This window comes from Primulina huaijiensis, chromosome 1 (genome assembly GCF_012295235.1).
Source record: "Primulina huaijiensis isolate GDHJ02 chromosome 1, ASM1229523v2, whole genome shotgun sequence".
NCBI lineage: Eukaryota > Viridiplantae > Streptophyta > Magnoliopsida > Lamiales > Gesneriaceae > Primulina > Primulina huaijiensis.
Window position 1 is genome coordinate 22,099,940 of NC_133306.1, and position 24,260 is coordinate 22,124,199.

A 24,260-nucleotide genomic window follows, 5' to 3' on the forward strand; every position below is an offset into this window, starting at 1 on the left:
TAAAAACACGTAATGTATACCATCATTATGATCATCATCACAAGGGGGAGTGTTGAAAAATTATTTAAAATTGTGAAAAATATTTGTGTTGAAAATGTGAATGTTGAATGTTGAAAATTAGGTAAAATTAGGTGTTGAATATTGAAAATTAGTGTGTGATGATGTAGGTAATGATGTATTTTATTTTTGGATTATTTGTAAAAATTTTCTATAAATAGATCTCTCATTTGTGAAGAAAATCACAATTGAGTTGAGAGAAAAATATTATAAAGTGTGTAGTGTGATAATTTTAAGAGTTTGAGATTTTTACTTTTTACCGTAAATTTTTACTTTTTCACAACAATAATAATCAATTTTCCAAAAATAAGTATCTTTTTTCTCTCACTATTTAGATGAATATTAAGTAAAAGTTTCTGTTTTCTACTCATCATTTTTCCAAAATACCCTCTTTGTAATACAATTTGTTTATAATTAAAATTTAAATATTTGATTTAATTTTATTTTATTAAAATAATTTTGCATGGAGAAATAGTATATCTAGAACCGTGTGTTACTGTTTTCAACCGCGTAAAGCATTGGTCAACTCTTGATTTCAAATATCTAACTATGCAATCCCAAAAAAAAAAAAAAAATCTTCAAGAACATTTCCTTAAATTCCAGAACTACATTTATATTTAGAATATTAATATTTTTAATATTGAGTTTTGATTTTGAATAATATATATGTGAATTATTTCACTGAACATGCAAAAAAACACTAACATAGAGATACTACAAGATTGCATATTATATAATTGAATGAGACAAAACCAATAATGTGAACCTATTGTCACTTCTCATAAAGTAACTAATAATGTGAAGGTATTGCTTTGATAAATGATAATTTGGAAATTGGTAAGTTTTTTTTACACAATTGTACAGATATTTAGGCGTCGATGGATTATGTCCATATTTATTATATTATAAATAATATTTTCTATTGGTGATCAAAATAGGTGATTTGTCTCACAAAATTGATATGTGAAACTGTATCATAAAATTTTTTGTGTTTGTTCTTTCTGGAAGAGAACAATTTCTTCTCATAATTATATTCTATATTAGTTACATATAATATGATTTTCTCAAAAAAATACAAATTAAGTGCTAATTGCTGCTTGGCATTTTTTTTTTAAATTTCTTCGCGTTGAATGATGCAAATCATTTTCTTGGTATAGGAATTTTATTCTTTTGTTTTTTTTCTTTCTGGAAGAGAATAATTTTCCTTTTTGTAATAGTTACGTACGTACATAAATTTTCTTTTTTTCTATGAGTATATAAACGTTGCAATCAATGATCAACCTTCCTTCCTCAAATAGCCTCGCGTCAGTCTCAGAGTCTCACTCACTCATCGCTGTTTCTTGAATGTTTATCTGTATATAAAACATAATCTATATCATTGATTTAATGTCTGGGGAATATTCCGGCGACCCGTATCAATTCCCGGTGGATTTCTCTTCGATTTTGTCGCGCAATCGTTTGGGTTTCTTCGTGGTTCGTTGTTTCGTTTTGTGAATGAAATGGAGTAAAACCAGTGCATAAAAATCCGATTTTGAAGTGATATCGGTCCAAGTCATGGAGCTGGAGATGTGAATCTGGTGCAGTTTTGTTTACAAATGGGTTCTTGTTTCAGTGTTGTAGAAGATGAACAACAGTACACTGATAGCAAATCTTCCACCCACAAACCAGGTTTCATTTTCAACAACTGATATTGCTTATGATCTTTGTGATTCAATGTTTGTCTCTTCATTTAGAAAGAACTGATTACTTTTTTCCATTTTTTGGGTTTTGTTTGAACTGGGAATTGAGTATCTGCCTGATTATGAACTGGGAACATGCATTTTAAGAAAATTTAATCATAAGAATTAACAATCACTGCACCGGTAACAGATATTCCAGTCATCAAACAGGTCTTATTTTTAACCATCGATGTTGCTTACTTGCTTACGATCTGCCATCCATGTATGTTTAGGTGATCATGCAGGCCAGAGGAGTTGCTTAAGTGAAGACTACAACAATTTTCATGTGTTGTAACATAACATAACGCCCTGCCCGCTCCTTTTAAAGAAAAATTTGCTTGTTATCAGCTGGAAAGTCTATTTCCTATCTTCAAAAAAAAGAAAAAAAGAAGTCTTTTGCCTCCATAAATTGAAATAATGGTTCATCCTTGTCTGAAATTCTTGGTGTTTATATGACTAGTTTCAGGTCTAGACTTTTCAAAGGGCTAATATTCTGAAGTATATATAGATCCTCACTTATTTCTGAAAGACTAATAATTCCATCTTTCCTTATTGCCGGCTTTGAATTTATAGCTGTGGCTCAACTACAATGCGTGTTTCTGTTGCTATTCCCTGAACAATGCTGATACTGACTACTTTTGTTAGGTGTTTGTGAAGAGTTGGTGTCACCGAAAAAAGTGGACTCTGTGAATTCAAACACCATCGTGGTAATTTCGAAAAACATAAAGGATCTACTTCAAAGGCCTGGGAATGGTGATCTTGATATTTTCACTTACGAGGAGATGAAGCTGGCCACCAAGCACTTCCGACCAGATCAGGTTCTCGGTGATGGTGGTTTTGGTATCGTATATAAAGGAGTGATAGATGATAATGTTCGGCCTGGTTACAAGACAACTCGAGTTGCCATTAAAGAGCTTGATCCCGAAGGCCTACAAGGAGACCGAGAATGGCTGGTATATCCTTTTCTAAACACATATTATGTTCACCGAGATTTTCTGATCTTTTTGCTCTTAAAAATGAGCTCAGTTGTTGAAGGATGTTTGTTGCATCAGGCAGAGAGTCACTTAGGACTACTGACTGATGGGTGCAAGCGCTGGCATGCTGACAAGAATTGATTTACTCGTATAGAGGAAAACATTAGCTAAATGGCATACTTTTCCTCTTTATAGAATTAAAAACCGACTGTGTAATCTCTCTGTTTTGCATTCCTAAATAGGCCAAAAAACTGGTCAAAGTTGTGTCATCTTAAAGGTCCGAAGAATGAAAATAATTTATAATTTACTGATCAGATCATGTTACCAGAAAGATTAGGGACCTTTCTTGTCTTGTGGATGGTCGCCTTGCAAACTGTCTTTGCAGATTCTCATGCCCTGTTGAAATCAATGCCTTTTAGTTTTTCAGATTAAGATTGAGATACATTGTATAGCAGAATGAAATATGCACCATATTGTAAGCTGGTTTAAGCAGCAAGAATTATAAACACGATATAGATATGTTTTATAGCAGAACAAAAAATGAAAGAATGACTGCACCTTAAGGTTTACTGCTCAGGATACACTTTTTTTCTTCTCCAAATGAAAACTTTGTTGAAGTTTCTCGTTTTATTTGCTATATATTGAAAATTTACACTGAAAAAGGTTGTAAGTTGACTCATCGTTAAGTTTTTGCACTTGCAGGCAGAAGTCAATTATTTAGGGCAACTTCGACACCCAAATCTGGTGAAACTGGTCGGCTATTGCTGCGAGGGTGATCACAGACTTTTGGTTTATGAATATATGGCATCTGGGAGCTTGGAGAAACACCTTTTTCACCGTGAGTCTAAAACCACATATATATCAGCTGGTGTTGGTTAATGTTTATTTCTGATTTTCTTATAATAACTGCTGTTTGCTAATTATTGGGGCTAAGAACACCAATAAATAGCCAGCTGAGAAGCTTTTTATAAACACATATTGAAGGTGTTGAGTTTGTATTAGTTTGATATGATACCAACGAGAACTTGTGTCTGTTCAATAATTTAATATAAAAATAAATATTTTGCATGTATTTTTGTACAAATTCAATCTATTTTTTTTCCTTATAGGAGTACGTTACACCTTATCATGGCACAAGAGATTGAAGATTGCTTTGGACACTGCAAAAGGGCTTGCTTTTCTTCATGGTGTGGATAATCCTATAATATACAGGGATTTTAAGACGTCGAACATTTTGCTAGACGTGGTAAGTTGAGCATTGTCCTGTTTACAGATCTAACTAGTATATTCAGGAAATGGAAATTAAATCTGAGAAAGTAGATGTTCCATTCAACAAAAGGAGGATACAACTATACCACGAGTTGCAAAATTTGCAAGGATCCTGGTATCATGTGGTTCCTTTGTTATGGAAAGTTTATTTTTTAAAATCTCCATCAGTTAGAACTTAGATAAAGGCTAAAGTGTGGAGAAAACTTGCAGGATTTTAAAGCAAAGCTCTCCGACTTTGGACTGGCTAGGGTTGGCCCAACTGGAGATCAAACTCATGTTTCAACCCGAGTGATGGGTACTTACGGTTATGCTGCCCCAGAGTACGTGATGACCGGTGAGTCTTATGTTGGCATACTGGTATCTAGCTTTATGTTTATGAAGTACCTTTTTCGATACCAATTTGAAGATAGCAAGATCTCTTGTGACCAATCAAACAAACCGGTGGTATATTGTTGGCTTTTTTAAAAAATAGGCCTTAAGTTTGTGCGTGAGCGAATTTCAAAAGACAGTCATTATCAATACTGATCCTAGAATCTTTTTTACTCCATCTTTCAGGACATTTAACTGCACGAAGCGATGTATATGGTTTTGGGGTCGTTTTACTTGAAATGCTAATCGGAAGGCGTGCAATGGATAAAAGCAGGCCTAGTCGAGAGCATAATCTCGTCGAGTGGGCTCGCCCGATCCTCAACCACAACAAGAAGCTTTTGAGAATACTTGATCCTAGAATCGAAGGGCAATACTCGACTAAAATTCTCATGAAAGTGGCCCATCTAGCATATCAATGCCTCAGTCAAAACCCAAAAGGAAGGCCTGTAATGAGTCAAGTAATCGAAATTCTTGAGCCCCTTGCAACACAAGAAGCTTATGATGAAGAAACGATTAATCTGAATGGAGGTGCCAGTGTAACGCTTTATGAGGTTCCGAAAAGGTTGCCAGACACTCCAATGGGGAAGAAGGTGGATATAATAAAGAGCGAGAGTCATCGAGAAACAGAGCATGCAAAGGGTAAACATGTTAACGGAAGGAGCAAAAGTGAGCCTCCAAAGGAGAACTTTCTTTTGTAGTTCTTTTCAAGAATGAAGAAATGAATTCGTAGTGTTTAGTTCTTTCCCAAAGTGTCAAAAAAGAGCCGTTCCTTGAATAATAATCATCATTCGCGTTAACTGTTCAATAAGTAATAACAATTCTTGGTAGTCATATTAGATTAAAAACTAGAGAAAATCAATGGAATTCTACAAGACAATAGGTGGAATATGCTAACTAAAAGGCATATTACTGTACCATCAGAGTTTTGTTCAAAGAAACTAGGATGAAAAATCACTTGTAAGTACCCTTTTTGTGTCGTAATAGTGTCAACTTAATTGATCTAACATCAAGCTACATTCATTCAGATGTCAAGATTTCGCCTGTTGAAAACTTGTGCTTTCCCAATCCCCATAGATAAAAATTGAAAGTTTAAGTTGATTTATAATGCTTACAATTGATACATACAACAATTTGAGTTAACAATTTTCACATAATAAAGACAATTATAGCATAGTTGTTACAAGAGCTTATTGTACAATATGAAAAACAAGTTTCAAGATTTCAGGGTTTTGTTCTTTATCGATCGAATAACTAAGAATCCACCAAACATCGGGTTCATGAATTCTTTGATCCTCATATCCATATCTATTTCCATCTCATCCAGGAACATGTTGTCAATAAACCTCGTTCTTTCCTCGGGTGGAAGGTTTCATCAATTAGTGGCGTAATCGTTACATATGAAAACTACCGCGTTAAGGAGTTTTAGCATAGAGCTATAACTTAAGTTTTTAGATAGTGATGTTGGGTGTGACATCAATGATTTGGTTCCAATTTTTGTTTTTTGTTTTTAATTTATTTTTTGTTTATGATTTATATTACAATTTATTTAATTTAAACATAATGTTAATCATTTTGAAATATGGATTTAGAAAATAATTAGTGCTTGATTTGATTACTTCATAGATATAAAGATTGAAATCGTTTTAATATATAATAAATATTACAATCATTATATTTGTAATAAATAATTTATTTAATTCTATTTTATTTCAAATTTTTTAGTTCACAATTATAATTTTGGGAAAATTTTACCTCTAAAACCTTTACTTAATTTTTTTTTAAAAAAGAATGATTTATTTAAAATGAATATTGAATGTTTTCATTTATAGAACGTGGGTAAAATCAAAAATTATAATTTTAAAAATTTGAAATGATATATGATAGAGTTGTATATATTATTTGTTTTAGAAAACATTATATATTGATTTATTAATTTTAATGATACATAAATTTTATTATTTATTATTATTGTTAATGTAATCTATATAATTTTCAAAGTTTTACTAATTTTCTAAAAATTTAATTTTTTCAAATCTGAGCCACAACCTCATAATGAAATGACATTGGAAGTCGAAAGTAATCATCACGAGTCGCTCCACCATAGAGTCCTTATCCCTTATTTTGCTTTCCATGTGGAAAGTAGTTAAACGCTCCATTGATGATGTAGTTCCATCAAATAATAGANTTTATTTTTACCTAATTTTATATATTATATAATATTATAATTGAGACCTTGATTTTGTGAGTCAAGTCAAATATCAATTTTTAAAGTTAATCGAGTGACACTAATAATTTTATTGAGATTTATAAAAATCATTTATATAATTATCTCGAGTTCATTTATATAATTATCATATTATATAATATATAAAAATAAATAAAATATCCATTTGATTTTAATTTCTACCTACTACTAGAGATTTATAAAAATCATTTGTAGTGTTTTTTATATATTGAAAGCAATTAAGTCATTTATGATCTTTTTTATCATTAAATTAAAATTATCACATCTCATAAAAGGGATATTTTATCCTTGTATAAAATTATTTATCACATGCTCGTGATATTATCACAGACTTTCTAAAAGTACTAAACGTTGGATAAAGAAGATTATTTATCAATCCATGTGTTATCCGGTAAACCAAACTATACCAATTGTTTGGAAAGTAGACATGTTTAACAGGTCAACCAGATCAAAGTCGGGCATTAAGCTCGTAACCGTTCGATGTAACTGGTTCCAAAATCACCTCGAATCTATTAGTGAGTGGATCAAAATCGGTTAGAATTTTAAAAATCAAGGAAAACAATCCTTAGGATTTGAACAAAAATGACTCGGATCCGGTCCATCCACCGCCTATTTGGATAATGGATCGAATTGTTTCCAATGTACATACCCCGGAATCTATTCCTCGTAGATGGATCCGGAGCAGGAACCCCGGAACCATTAAGTTTGCCTAGTGGGAAGTGGCCGTAAAAAGTATTCAATACACATTGTTTTCCAAGATGGATAAATTTACATTTTATGATAAGATTAGATTATAAAATTTAAAAATTACAATAGAATCCGATATCCATTTAACTTCAAATGACCTAGGAAGAATTTAAACACAAACCATTCACATCAAGTTCACGATGTTTTCAAAATAAAAAGCTGATATCGCTTTCAATCCAACCGCATCCTGACTGGATAAATGGGCTCTAAGTCATACTATTAAGATAAAGATTAAAATAACTTTTCGAAAATATTTAAAAAAAACTTACTTTCATTAAAATAAATAAAAAAAAACTACACTATTTGAAATATCAGATTATATTATTCATATATACTGTATAATATGAATTGTAATGTAATATACACATGCAATACGTGTAACGTGTGTGACATTACTAGTTGTATTTATTTGCTGCAGTTTTAAAGAACAAGTGAGACAAGGAATTTTTGAAAACATCTGAAATAAGACACAAAACTACAAGCTTCATAACAATTTGGGCAGAAAAATATTCCACTTCATATAATAACAAGACAACAGGCATTACGTGGGGAAATATTCAAGCATATTAGTTAATTTTTCAAATAAAACATTTAACAGACATTGATTTTTATATTATTTTCTTACTATGCGTCCTCACTCCTCAGCAGCTCCGATGTCACTCAATCCACAACATCACACGTACAGCATGTTGGAGTGAATTTGTTAGCAAGGTCTATTTCCTGAAGAAAGATGACAAATGAGATCCTTAAAACATTAAAATATAAGCAAATTTTCCTTTTGAAGGGTTGAAATATAACCCTTTTCGAACCGTAATTGAATAATAAAATATACTAAATTGTTTCAAACTGGTGCTGCTGGAGTATCACCAACCTATTGTTCAAAGAGTTGCACTGTTCAACCTGAGAAACAACTCAACGAGACAAGAACGTACACACATGAATAAGATGTATGGCATTTTCGTCTCTCATATGAATCAGGAAATTGCAGGTTTCTGATCCTAACCAAAACACAAGAACTTCCAGGATTGTATCTTGTTGTTGATTAAAAGACTCAGTTACACAGATAAGAATATTGTAGACAGCATTTTCTTCATATCACAAGTATCGGAAAATACGGGTAACAAAGCAAAGGCATTTTGCTTCTATCTCATGGACTTACATAACTCTTCATCTATATCTCCTACACAAATTTATGTCGCATAAACTCTAAACTAGATAGGTTTGGAGTTGCTGTCGTTCTCAAGTTAATATCAGATTATCGCATTTGTGACACTTGCATTTATACAATGCATCTTTTCCTTAAAAGTTGAACAGGAGAATCGTTTAAGAATTTGAAAAAAGATCCAGAAACATAATCTTATTCACAATATTTCGGAATCAGATTTAGATATTTATAGAACAAACTTTATATTTTGAAATAAAATATGCAAATGAGCTAATGGAGGACCATTAAGAATCATAGATGATGCATTTTCTAACCCCAAACGTGGCGCATCATTTTTGCAAGCTCGATAAAAAAATTCCTTTCAGCAGGCTTGAAACCATCCACATTTGCAGATTCCTGGATTGAAGCTATAAGGTCTCGCTTTAATTTTGGAGAGAGCGCCAGGTAAGTTGGTCCGTGGATGTTACTGAGGTCCGCAAGCTAAAAAAGAACATTATATGACTGATGATTTGAGAATTGGTAATGCTAACAAATATTTTAAAAATCTGGCTCATAACGTCCTAACCCTTTAAATCCACAATGATTTGAGACAGTTCCATTACAAGTGGAACACTACAAGAGACGAAGCTTTGAACTCGTATCATTGAACTAAAAATCATCTTGCGCTAACTGAGGAAATATAAGTACTGTGACTCTACAAGTATAAGATAAATACAAAGTAAAAATTTGAGATGTAAATAAAAATAATAGTCTGAATGAACAAAGTAACATCTAAAGATATTTTTGTGTACATGCTATCAAGACTTATAACAAAACCAGTTTTTCAGAACTTTGTAACCTGTCAGTGTTTAGAAAGCATAATATAGATTTTCTTTACTTCCATTAACTAGCAGTACAAAAGTGTGAATGATGCATCTGGAATAAGCATTGCACTTTCACATTTGTCAGTTTGTGACCAAAAGAACAAAAATGACCAATAGATGTCAAGAATAAGTTGAAATATAATAGAAACAAATTTTGCCATGTAGTTAACAAATCCCTAACTTATTCACAACTATTGTGTATTGACAACGCAAGATGCATAATGGGATGGTTTAAGAATATCCATGCCACCTATACGATGATTTTATATCTTAATGAAAGCTTGTTCGGTTAGTGTAGAATAGCTGTGATCATAGTTATCCCTCAAGGCTTGCGTCTAAACTAACATGCAGCAAGACTCAGCCAAGGCACAACAGTTCAACAAAGAGCGCCTTGGTTTCGAGCTTTGGTGCATCATACCTTTAAAGTGCATCGTAAATGTAAGGATAGTGAACTTTAAATGAAATGCAAGGTGAAAATTAATCCTTTTCATCTATAAACTAATGAATGTATACTTTATTGTTGTGCAATAACTTGTAAGGATGATAAGTAATGAAGTTTTCTTTAGAATTTATATTGTATATTTCCCCTCAGTGCAACTCAATTCAATTAGGGGCACACCTTACCTAGCCTTTCGTGCCTCTAATAGCAATGGCTATGTGATGAAACTGTAAGATGCAATGGCTATCTCCTGATGATAAAATATTTTGCAAATAGGATGACTTGCCTGCTGAAACCATGGAATAATAAAATTCACAAATCTCTGCTCCAATAAGAACTTTGCCAATGTGCTTAGTAACTCATTTGCAGTCTTTTGAGATAAATTTTCCAGAACTGGACCTGTTTTATCTAGGAGCTCAAATAAAAGGAATTCGTTCCTTGAACAAAGAGCTTCTTCATATGCAAAGTCAAAGTTCCCATCCAAGATGTAATCATTGATTAGTTTCCGCGGGTTCTTCTTAGCTTCCAGTTTATTTAGTCTTGACTTGATGCAGGGATTTGGATTGAAGATATTGCCATTTGTTCGCGTTTGGCCATCATAAATTTCTGAACAAAAGCTCGGAGAATTGTTGCTTTTCCCCAAAGAATTGTCTATTAGCTTAGGAGTAGCATCAGACCACGTGTCTGAGTTTTGTTTCCCATAACCATTTGATCTGCCCCTGATAAATGTGTTCTCCCATTTTCCTGCATGTTTAGTTGGAGGAAATGGAGGATGCCCATTACTCTCAACAGACGCCCTGGGTGTACTCCCAGAAAGTCTGGGGGAAACAATGCTAGGACTACTTTTCAGAACTTTGTTTGCCAGCATATCTGGATATCTTCCTCCATGAACAAGTTCTTGTGCTATTTTGTCCACCACTAATTCAAGATTTGACACTTTCAACTGTACCACGGACATGCTATCTGCTATGGTGGTTGTAAATGCCTGAATAAAGAGCAGAGGATTTAGATGATCAAAGAATTTTAAAGTTTCGAAAAAAAATACTTTTTTTGTTTCCCCACGAGATTGATTCTGAAGTAAAAGAAAACGGTGCAAGTTTTTCCGTGGGGACAGGTGGGTTGATGTAGGAACAATATAAAACATGGAAAAAAGCCTTTCGCGCTAACTTCTACATTTCAATACTCACAATTACTTACATTCATGGCAGCACAAACTATCTATAAAATTATTTGCTCTAAATTTAGGGCATGCCAAAAGCGTATGACTTGATTCAGGTTCCATTTATTTCCCAAAGAATAGGATTATTAGCTCTGTATTATATTTGCTTATGCCATGTGTCAATTTCCAGAGAAAAGCATATCTCATAAAGCATAGTGAGATTAATTTATGGCGTTTAAAGTTTGATGCTCAACATTTAGGGGCTTCCTGTATCAACACTATCATGGACAAAGCAATTGCGTGTTTACAAAATATTAGATCATTTTCCTTAATGGTAGCTGGGCATCTACTCCAATGAAAAAGCAAAAGAAACAGAGAGAGAAACCTTTTAGTAACTACCTTTAGCATATCCATCAAATTTGTTTGCTTGTCTTCAATCTCGAAAAGCTGCTTTCTGATGAGAATCAAGTCTTTTTCAGTTTTTAAGCAACAACCACGCATAATTTGCGAAGTGGATTCTCTAACCGTGGAATTTAAGCTCCTATGATCATGCATTTTAGCCAAGTATCTTTGCTCTTCGATATTAGCTTCATCATTAGCAAACCTTCGACTAGTTCCAGTTGACTTTACCAAACTGGCAACATCAAAAACATCACAATGTATAGGAACAACCTTTGATTTAATGCTTTCCGTGAAAAGAGTGGACGCAGAAGAGAATTCCTGTTTGTCATCAAGTTCTACATAATTATATCCAATATTTTTTTTACTCCTAACATTAGTATAAATCTTTTCACATCTCTTTGTAACAGAGCTACACTCAGAGTCATCGTCCTGGTTCTCTGATACTGAAAATTGATGATTCTTTGGTATTGTAATTTCTATTTGCCAGTCATTTGTTCCAGATTGCTGAGATTTCTCAATGTTGGTTCCGCCAGCCGTTCTGGATGACAGAGGAACTCTTTTCTTAGCCAATTCACAAGCAGATCTCATCTGTTTAATATCGTTTAGCTTTGAGCCACTGGAGCTGGTAACATCACCATAGTCAGATGTGTAGGAAATACCTATAGGAGATCAAAAATGTTTTACATGAGGAGCTACAAATATACTAGCACAACAAGGTGAGAGATGCACGTAACAGCAAGGAGACATCATTCACTCCAAATAGCAGAATTTACCAGGTGGTGATGAAATACATGGAAAAATAAGTTCATATGTGTCAATCAGAATTCAAAATCCACAAAATAAAGTGGACCTGTATGGATCAGCTTCAGTAAAAACTGCCCATAGAAAATTAACTATTCCCTTTCTGTGTATTACTTCACATGCTTCTAGTTGGTGGTGTGCGTGGAGTCGTGGACCTGTAGCAGACTCACATTCATTCCATAAAAAAATATGGATCATAAAGTGAATAAACGAAGTATATGGAAGATAATATAAAAATTGCCCCTAATTCAACTTCCCTATGAGAGTGTGCTCTCACCCAAAAAAGAAACATAATTCTAGCATAATTTAGCAAGTAGATCATCCTTGTCTAATCTAGACTAAGACAATAGGGTATCAAAACCTGCATAATCTCTTCTCACAGCATAATACTATAATTCACAAAATTCATTCAATTGTCACTTCGCAAATATAATGCCACTCATAAATTAGTTATGGTTAATTCATCAAAAAAGAAGCTTAATAACTGTGAAAGTGTACAAATTTTGGTTTAAATCCGCATAAAGAACGCCATAGATGAACATTTGGCTTCAACTTACATGTGGTACAATTGTAATTTTAAAGAACAATAAAATGTCAAGACACCAAGACAATCAACAATCTTTAGAGATTGGGCTACAATCTTTGCGGCTGGTAATCTGTAATGAAACAAATAACATGGCGTTGATCACAATAACCTTTGACGGAAGATCCATTTTCGGAAGGTTCAGGTGTAACCGAACCAGGAAGATTTTTCCAGAGTTGCAAGGCCAGCAAAGCTGCGTCCCTAACTGGTTTCACCTATTCAGAAGGAAAGATGTTTAAAATTACAGATTAAGTATTTTATGAAACGAAGCATATGAGTTATGACATGATAAATAATACAGCCAACCTTGTCAAAACGACATGATTCAAGACAACAGATGACGGTTTTACGAAATGTGCCCAAGGAAGATACTAAACAAGAAGCTATGTCGCCTAATGCATTGCAGGCCGCTTTACGAGTTGCCCATTCGCTGTTCTTCGTGGCTTCTTGGATGCTTGTCAGAGCAGCAATCAGTGAACTAGGCGTAGGAGCACCACCAGCCTAGAACATTCGACAAGAAAATAAAATTTGACTTAAGTACATATGCATCGCTAACAGACAAAAGTACAACTCGATGTTGATTTTTGGAATGCGTTGTGAGAATTGTGAGACCAAAGCACCTTCTCAGAGAGTTAACCTATCAAAGCTTTCTTAAAATTTCCTTAAATTTTCCACAGTGATCTCTTAATTGACCAATACAGTATATGTGCGCTGTATATTCTCAACCAAGACTTGTATCATCTAATGAAGCTATGTGAATCATTCTAAACATGTGATGTGTACAAGATCCAATTACAAGAGTTATGTAAGTGATGCCCAAGGTTCAATATCGAAATCATTTATGAGGTTTCCCGAGTTTTTTCCAAACCGATACTAGAAACACCTGAACTAACTGAGCACAAGTATTAATCAAATTGCAATTATTAAAATGCCACCTTTTATTCTAATTTGGGAACCCCCAACAACCCAATCATATGAGAAATACGGGATTGGATCAACTAAAATCCCACAAACAATGTAGAACATGATGACTATAGTTCCAGGAATAGATTTGGCGACAGATGAGTGAATGAGATCTTCTTTAAAATGATAACGTAGCTCTTGAACACTACATCACACAACCAGAAGAATTAACTATAACCAGACGTGAACGCAGGAGCAAAAGTATAGGGCAAAATATAGGTGTCGTGGGTCGAGACAAACCAGAATGATACTCCTATTCAACTCTATGACAGCTGGTTTTGCCATGAAATGCTGATTCTTCAGCAACTTGACAGTTCTTGCCAACATCTTCTGTAAAACCAAGGGTGGAGGATCATGAATATTGTCAATGACACTTGACAAACACAATGCTGAACCAGATTGCACTTGCTTGTTCTGCTCGCCCAAGGCTTCAAAAAGTGGCCTCACTAGCACGACAAAAGTGCTATCTGTTTCAACTCTATTACCACTCAATTTGGAAGCCAAGATACCCACTGTTTCTACACATATATCTCTCACAGCAGAATCAGTGTCCTTTAACCTTTTAACAATGCTAGCTACCATCCTGCCCAGATGAGGTGCCACCAGAATCTCGTGAAAAGTTGCCAGTTTGCCCATCAGGCGAATGCATTCCTTGCGAACAGCACATTTCTGTTCGGAATCTGTGTCCATTATGCAGGACAGGAATGGAGCAATTCCATCATGAGGCAAGCATTCAATGGTTTTCTCGAGCTCCTCGACCCCAATTTGACAAGTGTCCCTATCTCCAAGCTTGTTGAGTGCAAGACCCACTCTCTGTTTCAGCTCAAAAGCTGCTTGCTGACCGTTCATTCTGGAACCAGCTTTCCCTTTCACCATACTTACATGTGAATTCATCGTTATTCACCTGAATTGCGTCTAAGGGGCCATAATATCTCAGATTTTAACTCAGACGTTAACTTTTAAGCTCCCCTCTTTCATAACTGTGCCCTTCAGTGCACAAATAGAACATGCCAAACAGAAAATAATAATAAGTTGCGTATCCAAATTAAGAAAACCATCAACACGAATCTCAACTTTTTCTAAAACTATCGATTGAAGAGTCCTATTTCACAATTCAAAAAATCGACATTCTTGCTCTTGCGTAATTTTTAAGACAAAATAGAAAATATGTATCAGAGTAATTAGGATAAAAACAGCATGAAGACATGCCTTCAAATTGCATGTATCCAAGAATCGAGCTAGTATAAGCACTAGACTATGAGCTTAAAGAACACAAACACGCACCTCCCTCTCAGAGGAATGCGTGAAAACTTACTTGAAAGACCAGCCATTCGGAGCTTCACGTCGGAATAACATCACGTAAAACAGCTCTACTTGAACAATGCTTTGAGAATGGAGCAGCAGAAGTAAATAAAATGCTACTGTAGTCCTGTTCGATTCGTTCAAATTCAAATTCGAAAATATAATAATGAAAAGAAACATAAAAAGAACAAATCTAAGTAAAGAGAAAAAGAAGTCAAAAGCAGAGTTCCAGGATATCTTACCCGTCCGTACGCACAGAGAATAGAGCCACTGCGTGAGAGAGAGAGTGTGGCGTGGGAGGTGTGTGTGAATTTGGGGATCTTGAGTTTTGGCGGTTGGGTATCCGTTTTTGAAATTTGAGGATACCCATGGCTTTTCATATAACCATGATTAAGGGAAGGGAGTCGCTCCAATTTTAAGTTGGGTTTGGTACAGGGATAGTAATTTTCCCACGATTTGGGGGATCCGCGAGAAAAATCCGAAATAAAGATAGAGATTTTTTATTTTTTCCGAGTTCGAAAATTTTTTAAAATCTTCAAAATCGTACGGGACGAGCACATGGATACTATTCCCCGTCTCCAAACATGTCCAGGAAATAATATTAATAAAAAAATATTATTATTATTTTCAAAAATAATATTAATATTATCACTAATAATAATAAGTCTTCAAACTTGTTTATATTGTCTCATTAATATTTTTGAAATGAGAATGAAGTGAAGATTGAGATTTGATCTCCTCAAGATAGAGATAAAATTCTAGGAAGTTTTTGAAGCCCATTGTCATCCCTAGTTTGATATCACTTGATTCGACATCATTCTCCTTTCATGTTTTGCTAAGTTTTGAGTATTGCATATTAAAGTTATGAATTATTATGTTATGTATATACACGGATTTATCATTTATATATATTATATTTTTTTTTTTCGTTAGGTCTTTCGATACAATATAAAAGGAATATTTCAAAAATAAAATAAATATATATATATATAGTAATAACTTTATAAATCGACACTCACTAAATTAATAATTTCTTTAAAATAATATTTTTTTAGTAAAACTATTTGTGTATAATTATGTGAACATGTTGAACAATTGATATATTTGTTATTTTATTATTATTATGTACATCGTGTCATTTAGACACAATATATGTGTATATCAATTACTTTACCAAAATTATATTTTATATTTATTTATTTATTTCCAAAAAATATGAAAATAATTATTTAAATTGAAAGAATGCTTCTAGTTTTCGGATTTATAAGTACAAAAGAGTATGTGAAACGGTCTCGCGAATTAATTTATGTTATTATAAATATGAACAAGATTGAGACGTTTCACAAATAAAGATATGTGAGACATCTTACATCCAAATATATATAAATAAAAAAATTTGATAGTTAATCGTGTCATAAATGGTATATGTCACTACCATATAACCCAATAGATATGTTTGGAAATTACCCGACGAGTTTGAGAAGTCGAGTTGATTACATAATTGGTCTTGTACATACCGAATGAATTCGAACTCGACTCAACTCGATGGCCGCACAGGTCGCATGGAAATAGTTGAACTATTCTAGCTAAAATCTATCAATTATTTTTATGTTGTGTTTTGATTAATGTTCAATCTATAATTTCATATTCACCTACTTATTCGGATGAAAATAAAAAACAAATATCTTGTCTTAGGTGGAAATTATGTGCTCCATTGGATGATTCACACCAACACATGCACATACACACACACACACTGGCCGAAACCGTCGGACAGACGCCCACCTGGGAGGAGATCGAACGCGCAGAGAGGTTATTGAATAAAAAATTTCGTACCTTTTTATGTCATGGAAGTACCCATAAGCTGTTTATTCTACTCTTGGCTAGTTGGCTATTCTCGTGAGAAAAATCTTACGTATTTTATTATCTGTACGTTGCAGCCTTCTTGTTTGTTGTATGTTCGATGAAGCCGTGGCGTTATCTTCCTCTGTTTTGAGGCGATGCCTTGTCAGTCATAATCTCGGCAAAAGGGCCTGCGATGTTCTTGAGAGAGATGAAAATGAGTGGGGGGATATGCTGGAATCAGCAGGCATGGTTTTTGTGCAGTCCTTGAAGCAATTGAAGAGGTAAAGATTAGAATGGTTTGAATTGTGAAATAATTCATCTTTAATTTTGTAGATTTTAGTTACATGAGCATTTTTTATTGAATTTCGTGCCTGTTGTTTCTTTTGCGTAATTTGCAGGACTTCTGAAATACTGAACGAGCTCAAATTGTTATTTGGTTCGCTTGCCGCCATTCCTGTTCAAGTTTTCCTGACCGGGTACCTGCTAGTTTTTGCACTGTATAGTCATGATTTGGTTTCCAGTGATTTTGTTTCCGTCTCTACGATTTTGTTCTGGATTTTTTTTTCACTTTGTATCGTTTTAATGTGGATTATTTCTTGGGGGGTGTATTCATTGTAGCAGAAATCACATACTTTGCACTTAAGCTCGAGCTTGATTGAAAGCTCTACATGCTCAGTGAAATTTTACTCGAACTGGGCTCAAGTTCAATAATTTGAGTCTAAAGAAATACTATTTCAGTCAGCTTTAAAAGCTTAGGTACCAAATTGACTGGTTTATAATCCTTCCAGCAGGAGAACACTGTACTTACATGGCCCCTCTTTGGCTGCAACATGATTGATTCTTACATATGGTGCCACAGTCATAGTTGGTTTGAAATAAAAAAAAAAACATACGAATGAGATGATGTAATTGAGAGGCACATAGTGGTCTTCCTATTTACTTCTGATAAATGAATTATCTTGATGATTTACAATGATGACTTCATTTTTTTCTCCAAAAAAATGGCTAGTTGGTATTCTCTGAATAAGTAGAACCACTTCTCCTTTGTTTGGGGGTTAAGGTATTGATTTAGACCGCCCTGTCAAGCATCATCATTCACCTGTATCTGCAGAATTACTAATAAAAGAAATACTTTTAACCTATTAGCATATTATTTTCCATTCTTTCCCCAATATTTCTGTTTGCGGCAATGGTTCATGGTCTAAGCACTTTTCCTATCCTTCAGGGTGTGTTTGCACATGTCAGAAAGTCCCTCGGCTACTGTTCAAGCCCCTCTTGAGGAATTTCTTGACAACTGGAGATACGTGGGTGATCGATATTATCCCCTCCTGGATGAAGAAACAAGTGCTTCAGAGACAGAAGGATCTTGTTTTAGGTTTTCTGTTGGAGTTGACAAATATCTAGAAGTTGTTGAGCTCTACGTGATAACACTTCTTGCCATGACTTTGAAGGAGACAGATCTAGCCATCTCTTGGGTGGAGAAAGCTATGCTACCCATGGAGAAGCGTCAGGTAAAATTTCGAATGCTTTATTGAACTTTGAGAGACCTGAGAAGTGGGAAAACGTGTTCTTAGCGTTTAGTTCATTTATTAAGCACTCACTGAGATATTCAGGCTTTATTGTTTTTGTTTAAAATTGTCAGGGATTACAATTATCAATACATTTTTGTGATTTAATTTTAGTGATTGGGATGCTTGTATTGCACTGCAGCTTTTTGGTTCTGCAACTTACTCATCCCCTCAAGTCAAAATTTTGCATTTGTCTTTCGCTTCAACTTCGGTGGATTCTTCTGCCGCTATTTTGTGACTCTGAAATTGCTTATCCCCTTTTCAAGTTTCCAAAATCGATAATAGTTTCGAGAAATATGAAAATTTTTATGATACCAGAACTTCTTACTGTATGGGCTCTTAATTACCTACCTTCAGTGCTTGTGAACCATTTTGAAGTACTTAATAAATAGCAAGAGATGCACAAAATGTTGATTCTTTGGGACCATGTTTACCCAATTCTTACGCAAATTTCTTCAACAGAGCGTTTTATTCATCACTATCGGAACGAAATTATTTTGAAAAATTAGTGACAGGAATATTTCCTGCATAAGCTTATTACTATATGACATAAGTAGAGAAACAGTGAATGCTGACATTGAACAAAAATGTTGCTTCTATTATTCTCAAGTTTTATGATGATATGAAATCTTCGTAGACATCGAAAAATGCAATTTCCTGTAACCCACCTAGTATATCGAGGGTAGAGAATGCTTCATAGAAACTTCTCATGCGCATGCATGGCTTTCTTTTTGATTTGAAATTCATCTTTTTTAAATTTATGTTTAGGCATTAAAATAACTGATTACATGATATATGACATGATACAACTAAGAGAGTTACACCTCTAATCGTGAATATTTCAGGAACTTTTGAGAAGATTGAATTCATTGAATTTTTCCATGGTCACGAGTCCATCCCAAACTTCTGTGTTACCTCATCTGCCAGATGAATATAATACCAAATATGATACTTTACAAGATCAACAACCATATAATGGACATCCGAAAGGATTTGAAACCGTAAATCTTTCCAACAGAGGGAGTACAACAAAAGAAGAAATTCTGAAATTGTCTCGACAAAGAGCTCAGTGCATCTGGTGGTTTCCTACCATCAATTTAAAGTTTTGCAATACTCAATTAGCTGTACCAAGTGGGAAAATTGTACTCGCTGCTCTGTTATTGCTTTTGTATTATTTCACAAGGAAAAAACATACTGCTTTGAAGAGGTAAGATTTAGTTTCTTGGTGTTTCATGTTGAAGCAATTAGTCATTAAATATAAACAAGCATGCTCCTTTAGCTCCAAATTATATCGGGACTGTAGCTTAATTTCCATAGCCTATCTGACGACACACTAGTCTTCCATTTTATCAAGCATTGGTGGTTATTTTTCTGGTAATACTGTTGTACGTACTAGGCAAATGTCAGTTATTCTTGATGAATTTGGGGGAAGGGCGAAACTTGTAATTCATGACAAACTACGTGTAGAATTCAGAATATTTTGTTCCCGTTTGGTCTCTTTTGTGCCTAACTCAGACCATATGCAATCTTCATATGCATAGAGGCCAACACTTGTTTGTTGGTTTCTATTCTGCCCATTTTGCGAAAAAACTTCACGGATTCAGTTTTGATACCTATCATTTTCTTCATGGTCTATGGCATAATGTATGAGCGTGAAATATATGTATAGTAGCTATTGTTTCTTGTCCTGTTTATAGGGTTCTTACCAAGAAAGCTGTGTCCATGAAAAACGCTCTATTGGACTTGTGGCAACTTGCATTCTCATACCAGGTGAACCCTCTAGCTGCTATTCAATCCCTTCCCACTTCAAGCTGATGATGACGCCCGTATCTCCAGGTTTGAGCCATGCATAACCCTATTTGATTTGTTAATGTTCCAATTTTGAATCTGAATCGGGTTTAATCACTGTTATAAATTATTGATCAATAAAAAACTGTGGCTACGCATTTGAGGACAGTATCTTTTGTTGTTTCTCAAATTTGTACAGCTTCTGACATGTCCTTCAAGCAATGTTATAAGATAGTTTCTATCTTTCTGGTTTCAGAGGACTGTGTTGTAAATTTTAAATTATCCCTTTGATCAAAAATTTTGAGTCGATACAAAGTTTCTTGACAAAATCATTAGTGACAAGTTTCTTCTTTCAAGCAAGTTCAAACTGTTGTTGCAATTGCCAGTTGGTAACAAATTGTATAATGGTTAAAGAGAATGCCAAATCAAACAAGCAAATTGAAATGACCTTTTTTTATAAAACTAAAAAACCTACTCAATTTTCTTGTTTAATTATTGCATCATAAATATTACGCAATTATTCATCTTTTCTCGGTGTTCACAGGTTGCAACCCATTCAAACATAAGATTAACCCATTATTTTCACATAATCATCACGCAAAGCCACGATCTAAGCATTACATTACTGGTCAAAATTTAAATTCGAAAACTATTTAAAATAAAGTCAAAAAACGTTCCGATATATTTTCGAACTTGATAAAGATTACATTTTTCAAAGAATCTCTGTAAAATTAGATGTGGTTCCCTTGTACCTCTATAAGTAGAATAAATTCATATTCATACTTTAAAAGGTCCAAATCTCCAAGTATTTCGGCCGAAATACTGAAGGCCTATCGCATACTTCTCATGCAAAAAACTTTCCACATCCCATGCAATGAAATAACGGACACTGTCAGTCAATTTACCTTAAAACTTTCACCACCTGTCCGATGATTCAACCGTAACCAACACCCACCCTTCTCTCTCCTTCCACACCCACAAGATTTTCATATCATCCTCCTCCATTTTCTGCCCTCAAACAAGCCATTTCTCATTTGTAGGATTCCATGCCTTGGGCGCGCACACAAGTGTGCGCACCACCACCTCTTGTCATCGTTCCACGACATTACAATGGGTCGAAAAGGACGCTTTCCCTCGGGTGGCGTGGTGCTTTTTCTAGCCATGTTGTTGCATTTTGTCAGGTCTTTGGGCGAGTCAGATGCTGAAATCTTGCGCGAGTTCAAGGAATCCCTCAAAAATGCTGATGCATTAGCCAACTGGGACGGTTCCAAACCGCCTTGCAACGGCTACCATGAAGAATGGCGGGGAGTATTGTGTGAAAGTGGATTTGTTTGGGGGCTTCAGCTTGAGAATATGGGATTAGGCGGTGTCATTGATGTGGACGTCCTCGTAGAGTTGAGAAATTTGAGGACTTTAAGCTTTATGAACAATAACTTTGATGGAAATTTACCAAATTTTACTAAACTTGGTTCCCTTAAAAGCATTTTCCTGTCCAATAACAAGTTTTATGGGGAGATTCCAACAAACACTTTTAATGGGATGCTGTCATTGAAGAAAGTTCATTTGGCTAACAATAAGTTTTCGGGTTCTATTCCTGAATCATTGACTACATTGCCGAAGTTGATGGAGTTGATGCTTGAAAACAATGAATTTGAGGGAACAATACCTCATTTTCCACAATCTGACAGGTTGAAAGTGTTCGATGTATCAAACAATCAATTGGTTGGGGAGATTCCTCATACCCTCAGTCACATGAAAGCTTCTGCATTTTCTGGTAAGTTTTTTTCCCCCTTTTTTCAGCACTTTGTGCTACATGTCGAGCAGATTCAATGTTCCAATTGATGACTTGGTTCTAATGCTATTTTGATTCTGTCAAGTTTCAGGTCTGCAACTGAAATATGTCTTTTTTTTCTCAAAAATAATTACTCCAAAATATTAAAAAATCTAATGTATAATTGTACAAAGCCAACACATTTCTCTCACTATTAGATATAAAAGAGTTATTACACCATGAATTGCATTGCCTTTTCATATTTAATCTCTCCCGAAATGCAGGTAATGATTATTTATGTGGGCAGCCATTGAAACCCTGCCGTGCAAAAGGTAATCTGTCCATCGGCACAATAATCATGGTCTCAATACTTGTGGCGGCTGCATTAGCAGCACTTGTAGTAGTAGTCATCATTCTACGTCGCAACAGAACGCCACAGCAACCCAATCAAACACCTTCTATAACCAATTTAAACAGAATTGAAGAAGGTCAATCTACTGTTGCTGTTGTAGGATCATCACCGCCTGATCAATCCAAGAAGTCTGATCAGAGTGTAAAGCTCACGTTCTTGAAAGAATTCAATGACAGATTCGACATGACGGATTTACTCAAGGCCTCGGCCGAGATCCTAGGTAGTGGGATATTTGGGTCGACTTACAAAGCTGCTCTGAATGATGGGAAAGTCATGGTTGTGAAAAGATTCAGGCATATGAATAATTTGAACAGAGAAGAGTTCCATGAGCACATGAGAAGATTGGGTCGATTGAATCATCCAAACTTACTTCCGATCGTCGCGTTCTACTTCAGGAAAGAGGAGAAGCTCTTAGTTTCCGAGTTCATGGACAATGTCAGCCTTTCTGTTCATCTTCACGGTATTTCACAAAACCCCCCAAGCTTCCTAAAAGTAAAAAGGACTAGAAGTAGAACAAGAGAAAAACAACTTACTGGCCACCAAACTTTGACTTCTGACTGACTAACAGGATCAAGAAACTGTTTAAACCAAAACATTAGTGTTGCATGTAGAAAATATTGCAGCTGAAATTCCTTTCTCCCCTACTACTTGTAACACTGTACCATTTGATTAACGACCTACTAAACTTAATCTGATCTCTTTGTTTCAGGCAACCGATCTCGCGGCCTTCCATCTCCCGACTGGCCAACCCGATTGAACATCGTGAAAGGAATAGTCAGAGGTCTATCATACCTTTACGACCAGCTCCCGAGTTTAACAGCACCCCACGGTCACTTAAAGTCCTCGAACGTAGTCCTCGACAGGTCTTTCACTCCGAGACTCAACGACTATGGACTCGTCCCAGTAATCACTCAAGAACATGCTCAAGAACACATGATCTCCTACAAGTCACCCGAGTACAAGCACAGTGGGCGTGTCACGAAGAAAACCGACATATGGAGTCTCGGAATCCTAATCCTGGAAATCTTGACCGGAAGATTCCCATCCAATTTCTTGCAGCAAGGCAAAGGAAGCGACACAGACTTGGCGACATGGGTCGAATCCGTTTTACGAGATGACAGCAGCAATGTAAACGTTTTCGACAAGGAAATGGGGGGGGCAAACAAACAAAGTGTAGGAGAGATTATGAAGCTGTTGAAAATTGGATTGAACTGCTGTGATGCAGAAGTTGAGAAGAGACCTGACATTAAAGAAGTCGAGCGGAAGATCGACGAAATTAAGGAAAAGGAAGGTGATGATGATTTCTATTCCTCGTACACAAGTGAAGCTGACATGAGATCCTCAAGAGGGTTGTCCGATGATATCAATCATGCCACGTCTTAATATACATAGGCGGTTGGAGTTGAATTAATCAGCATATATATAGGTGATGTCACATTTCTTACAGCTTTTTATGAAGTTTCTCTGCCAATTTTGATTCTTCAGTTTTTTATTGGTTTTTGCTAATTATTTTATGATATGTAATATTAAATCAACTCATGTTAATTATCATGTATATGCTAGCTGTATAAAAACTGTGAACGATCCTTGATATTTAATTTATTCTTTCCACAAGGAAAAATTCTTCATCGTTTTTACAACAGCATGAGATTATATGCGTGCCCGGTTTCGAAGCGGGTCTCGGTGGTTGCTGTAGGTCTTTGATGGTGGATGAAGCCGGAGAGATGTTGTTACTGATCTTTTCTTTCTTGATCTTAATAATTGTTTTTTTCTGTGGCAAGCCGGCGGGCCGCCCCTCGAATCGAACGAGCCACTAAAAT

At 35.0% G+C, this 24,260-nt stretch overlaps 4 protein-coding genes across 12 annotated transcripts; 3 read left to right on the forward strand and 1 right to left on the reverse strand.

Moving 5' to 3' along the window:
- The first annotated feature begins 1,334 nt into the window (after window positions 1-1,334).
- LOC140984776 (probable serine/threonine-protein kinase PBL17) lies at window positions 1,335-5,272 on the forward strand. Of its 3 annotated transcripts, XM_073452403.1 has the most exons (7): window positions 1,337-1,725; window positions 2,421-2,728; window positions 3,452-3,587; window positions 3,859-3,995; window positions 4,229-4,352; window positions 4,574-5,118; window positions 5,149-5,272. In XM_073452403.1, exons 1-6 carry the CDS (start codon window positions 1,653-1,655, stop codon window positions 5,083-5,085), a joined length of 1,290 nt encoding a protein of 429 aa, XP_073308504.1. In that variant the 5' UTR covers window positions 1,337-1,652; the 3' UTR covers window positions 5,086-5,118; window positions 5,149-5,272. The 3 variants fall into 3 exon arrangements, with proteins under 3 accessions (XP_073308512.1, XP_073308504.1, XP_073308495.1); XM_073452411.1 differs by having other exon boundaries at window positions 1,335-1,725; window positions 2,433-2,728; window positions 4,574-5,250; XM_073452394.1 differs by having other exon boundaries at window positions 4,574-5,250.
- Window positions 5,273-7,849: 2,577 nt separating this feature from the next.
- Window positions 7,850-15,427, reverse strand: LOC140984795 (TORTIFOLIA1-like protein 2). Of its 7 annotated transcripts, none has more exons than XM_073452423.1 (9): window positions 15,299-15,427; window positions 15,070-15,183; window positions 13,995-14,741; window positions 13,098-13,292; window positions 12,904-13,006; window positions 11,405-12,066; window positions 10,133-10,831; window positions 8,859-9,024; window positions 7,850-8,099 (listed from the first exon to the last, which is right to left on the reverse strand). In XM_073452423.1, the coding sequence occupies exons 3-9, from the start codon at window positions 14,646-14,648 to the stop codon at window positions 8,083-8,085; spliced, it is 2,496 nt and encodes an 831-aa protein (XP_073308524.1). In that variant the 5' UTR covers window positions 14,649-14,741; window positions 15,070-15,183; window positions 15,299-15,427; the 3' UTR covers window positions 7,850-8,082. The 7 variants fall into 7 exon arrangements, with proteins under 7 accessions (XP_073308524.1, XP_073308575.1, XP_073308568.1 ...); XM_073452474.1 differs by having other exon boundaries at window positions 8,827-9,024; XM_073452467.1 differs by having other exon boundaries at window positions 13,995-14,734; window positions 15,039-15,183.
- Window positions 15,428-16,734: 1,307 nt separating this feature from the next.
- On the forward strand, window positions 16,735-20,576 carry LOC140984840 (protein APEM9-like). Its single transcript, XM_073452499.1, has 6 exons — window positions 16,735-16,868; window positions 16,997-17,182; window positions 17,300-17,377; window positions 18,127-18,412; window positions 19,315-19,676; window positions 20,167-20,576. Exons 1-6 carry the CDS (start codon window positions 16,792-16,794, stop codon window positions 20,282-20,284), a joined length of 1,107 nt encoding a protein of 368 aa, XP_073308600.1. The 5' UTR covers window positions 16,735-16,791; the 3' UTR covers window positions 20,285-20,576.
- A 188-nt stretch (window positions 20,577-20,764) lies between these two features.
- Window positions 20,765-24,128, forward strand: LOC140984831 (pollen receptor-like kinase 4). Its single transcript, XM_073452487.1, has 3 exons — window positions 20,765-22,031; window positions 22,313-22,900; window positions 23,150-24,128. The coding sequence occupies exons 1-3, from the start codon at window positions 21,368-21,370 to the stop codon at window positions 23,821-23,823; spliced, it is 1,926 nt and encodes a 641-aa protein (XP_073308588.1). The 5' UTR covers window positions 20,765-21,367; the 3' UTR covers window positions 23,824-24,128.
- The last annotated feature ends 132 nt before the right edge of the window (window positions 24,129-24,260 follow it).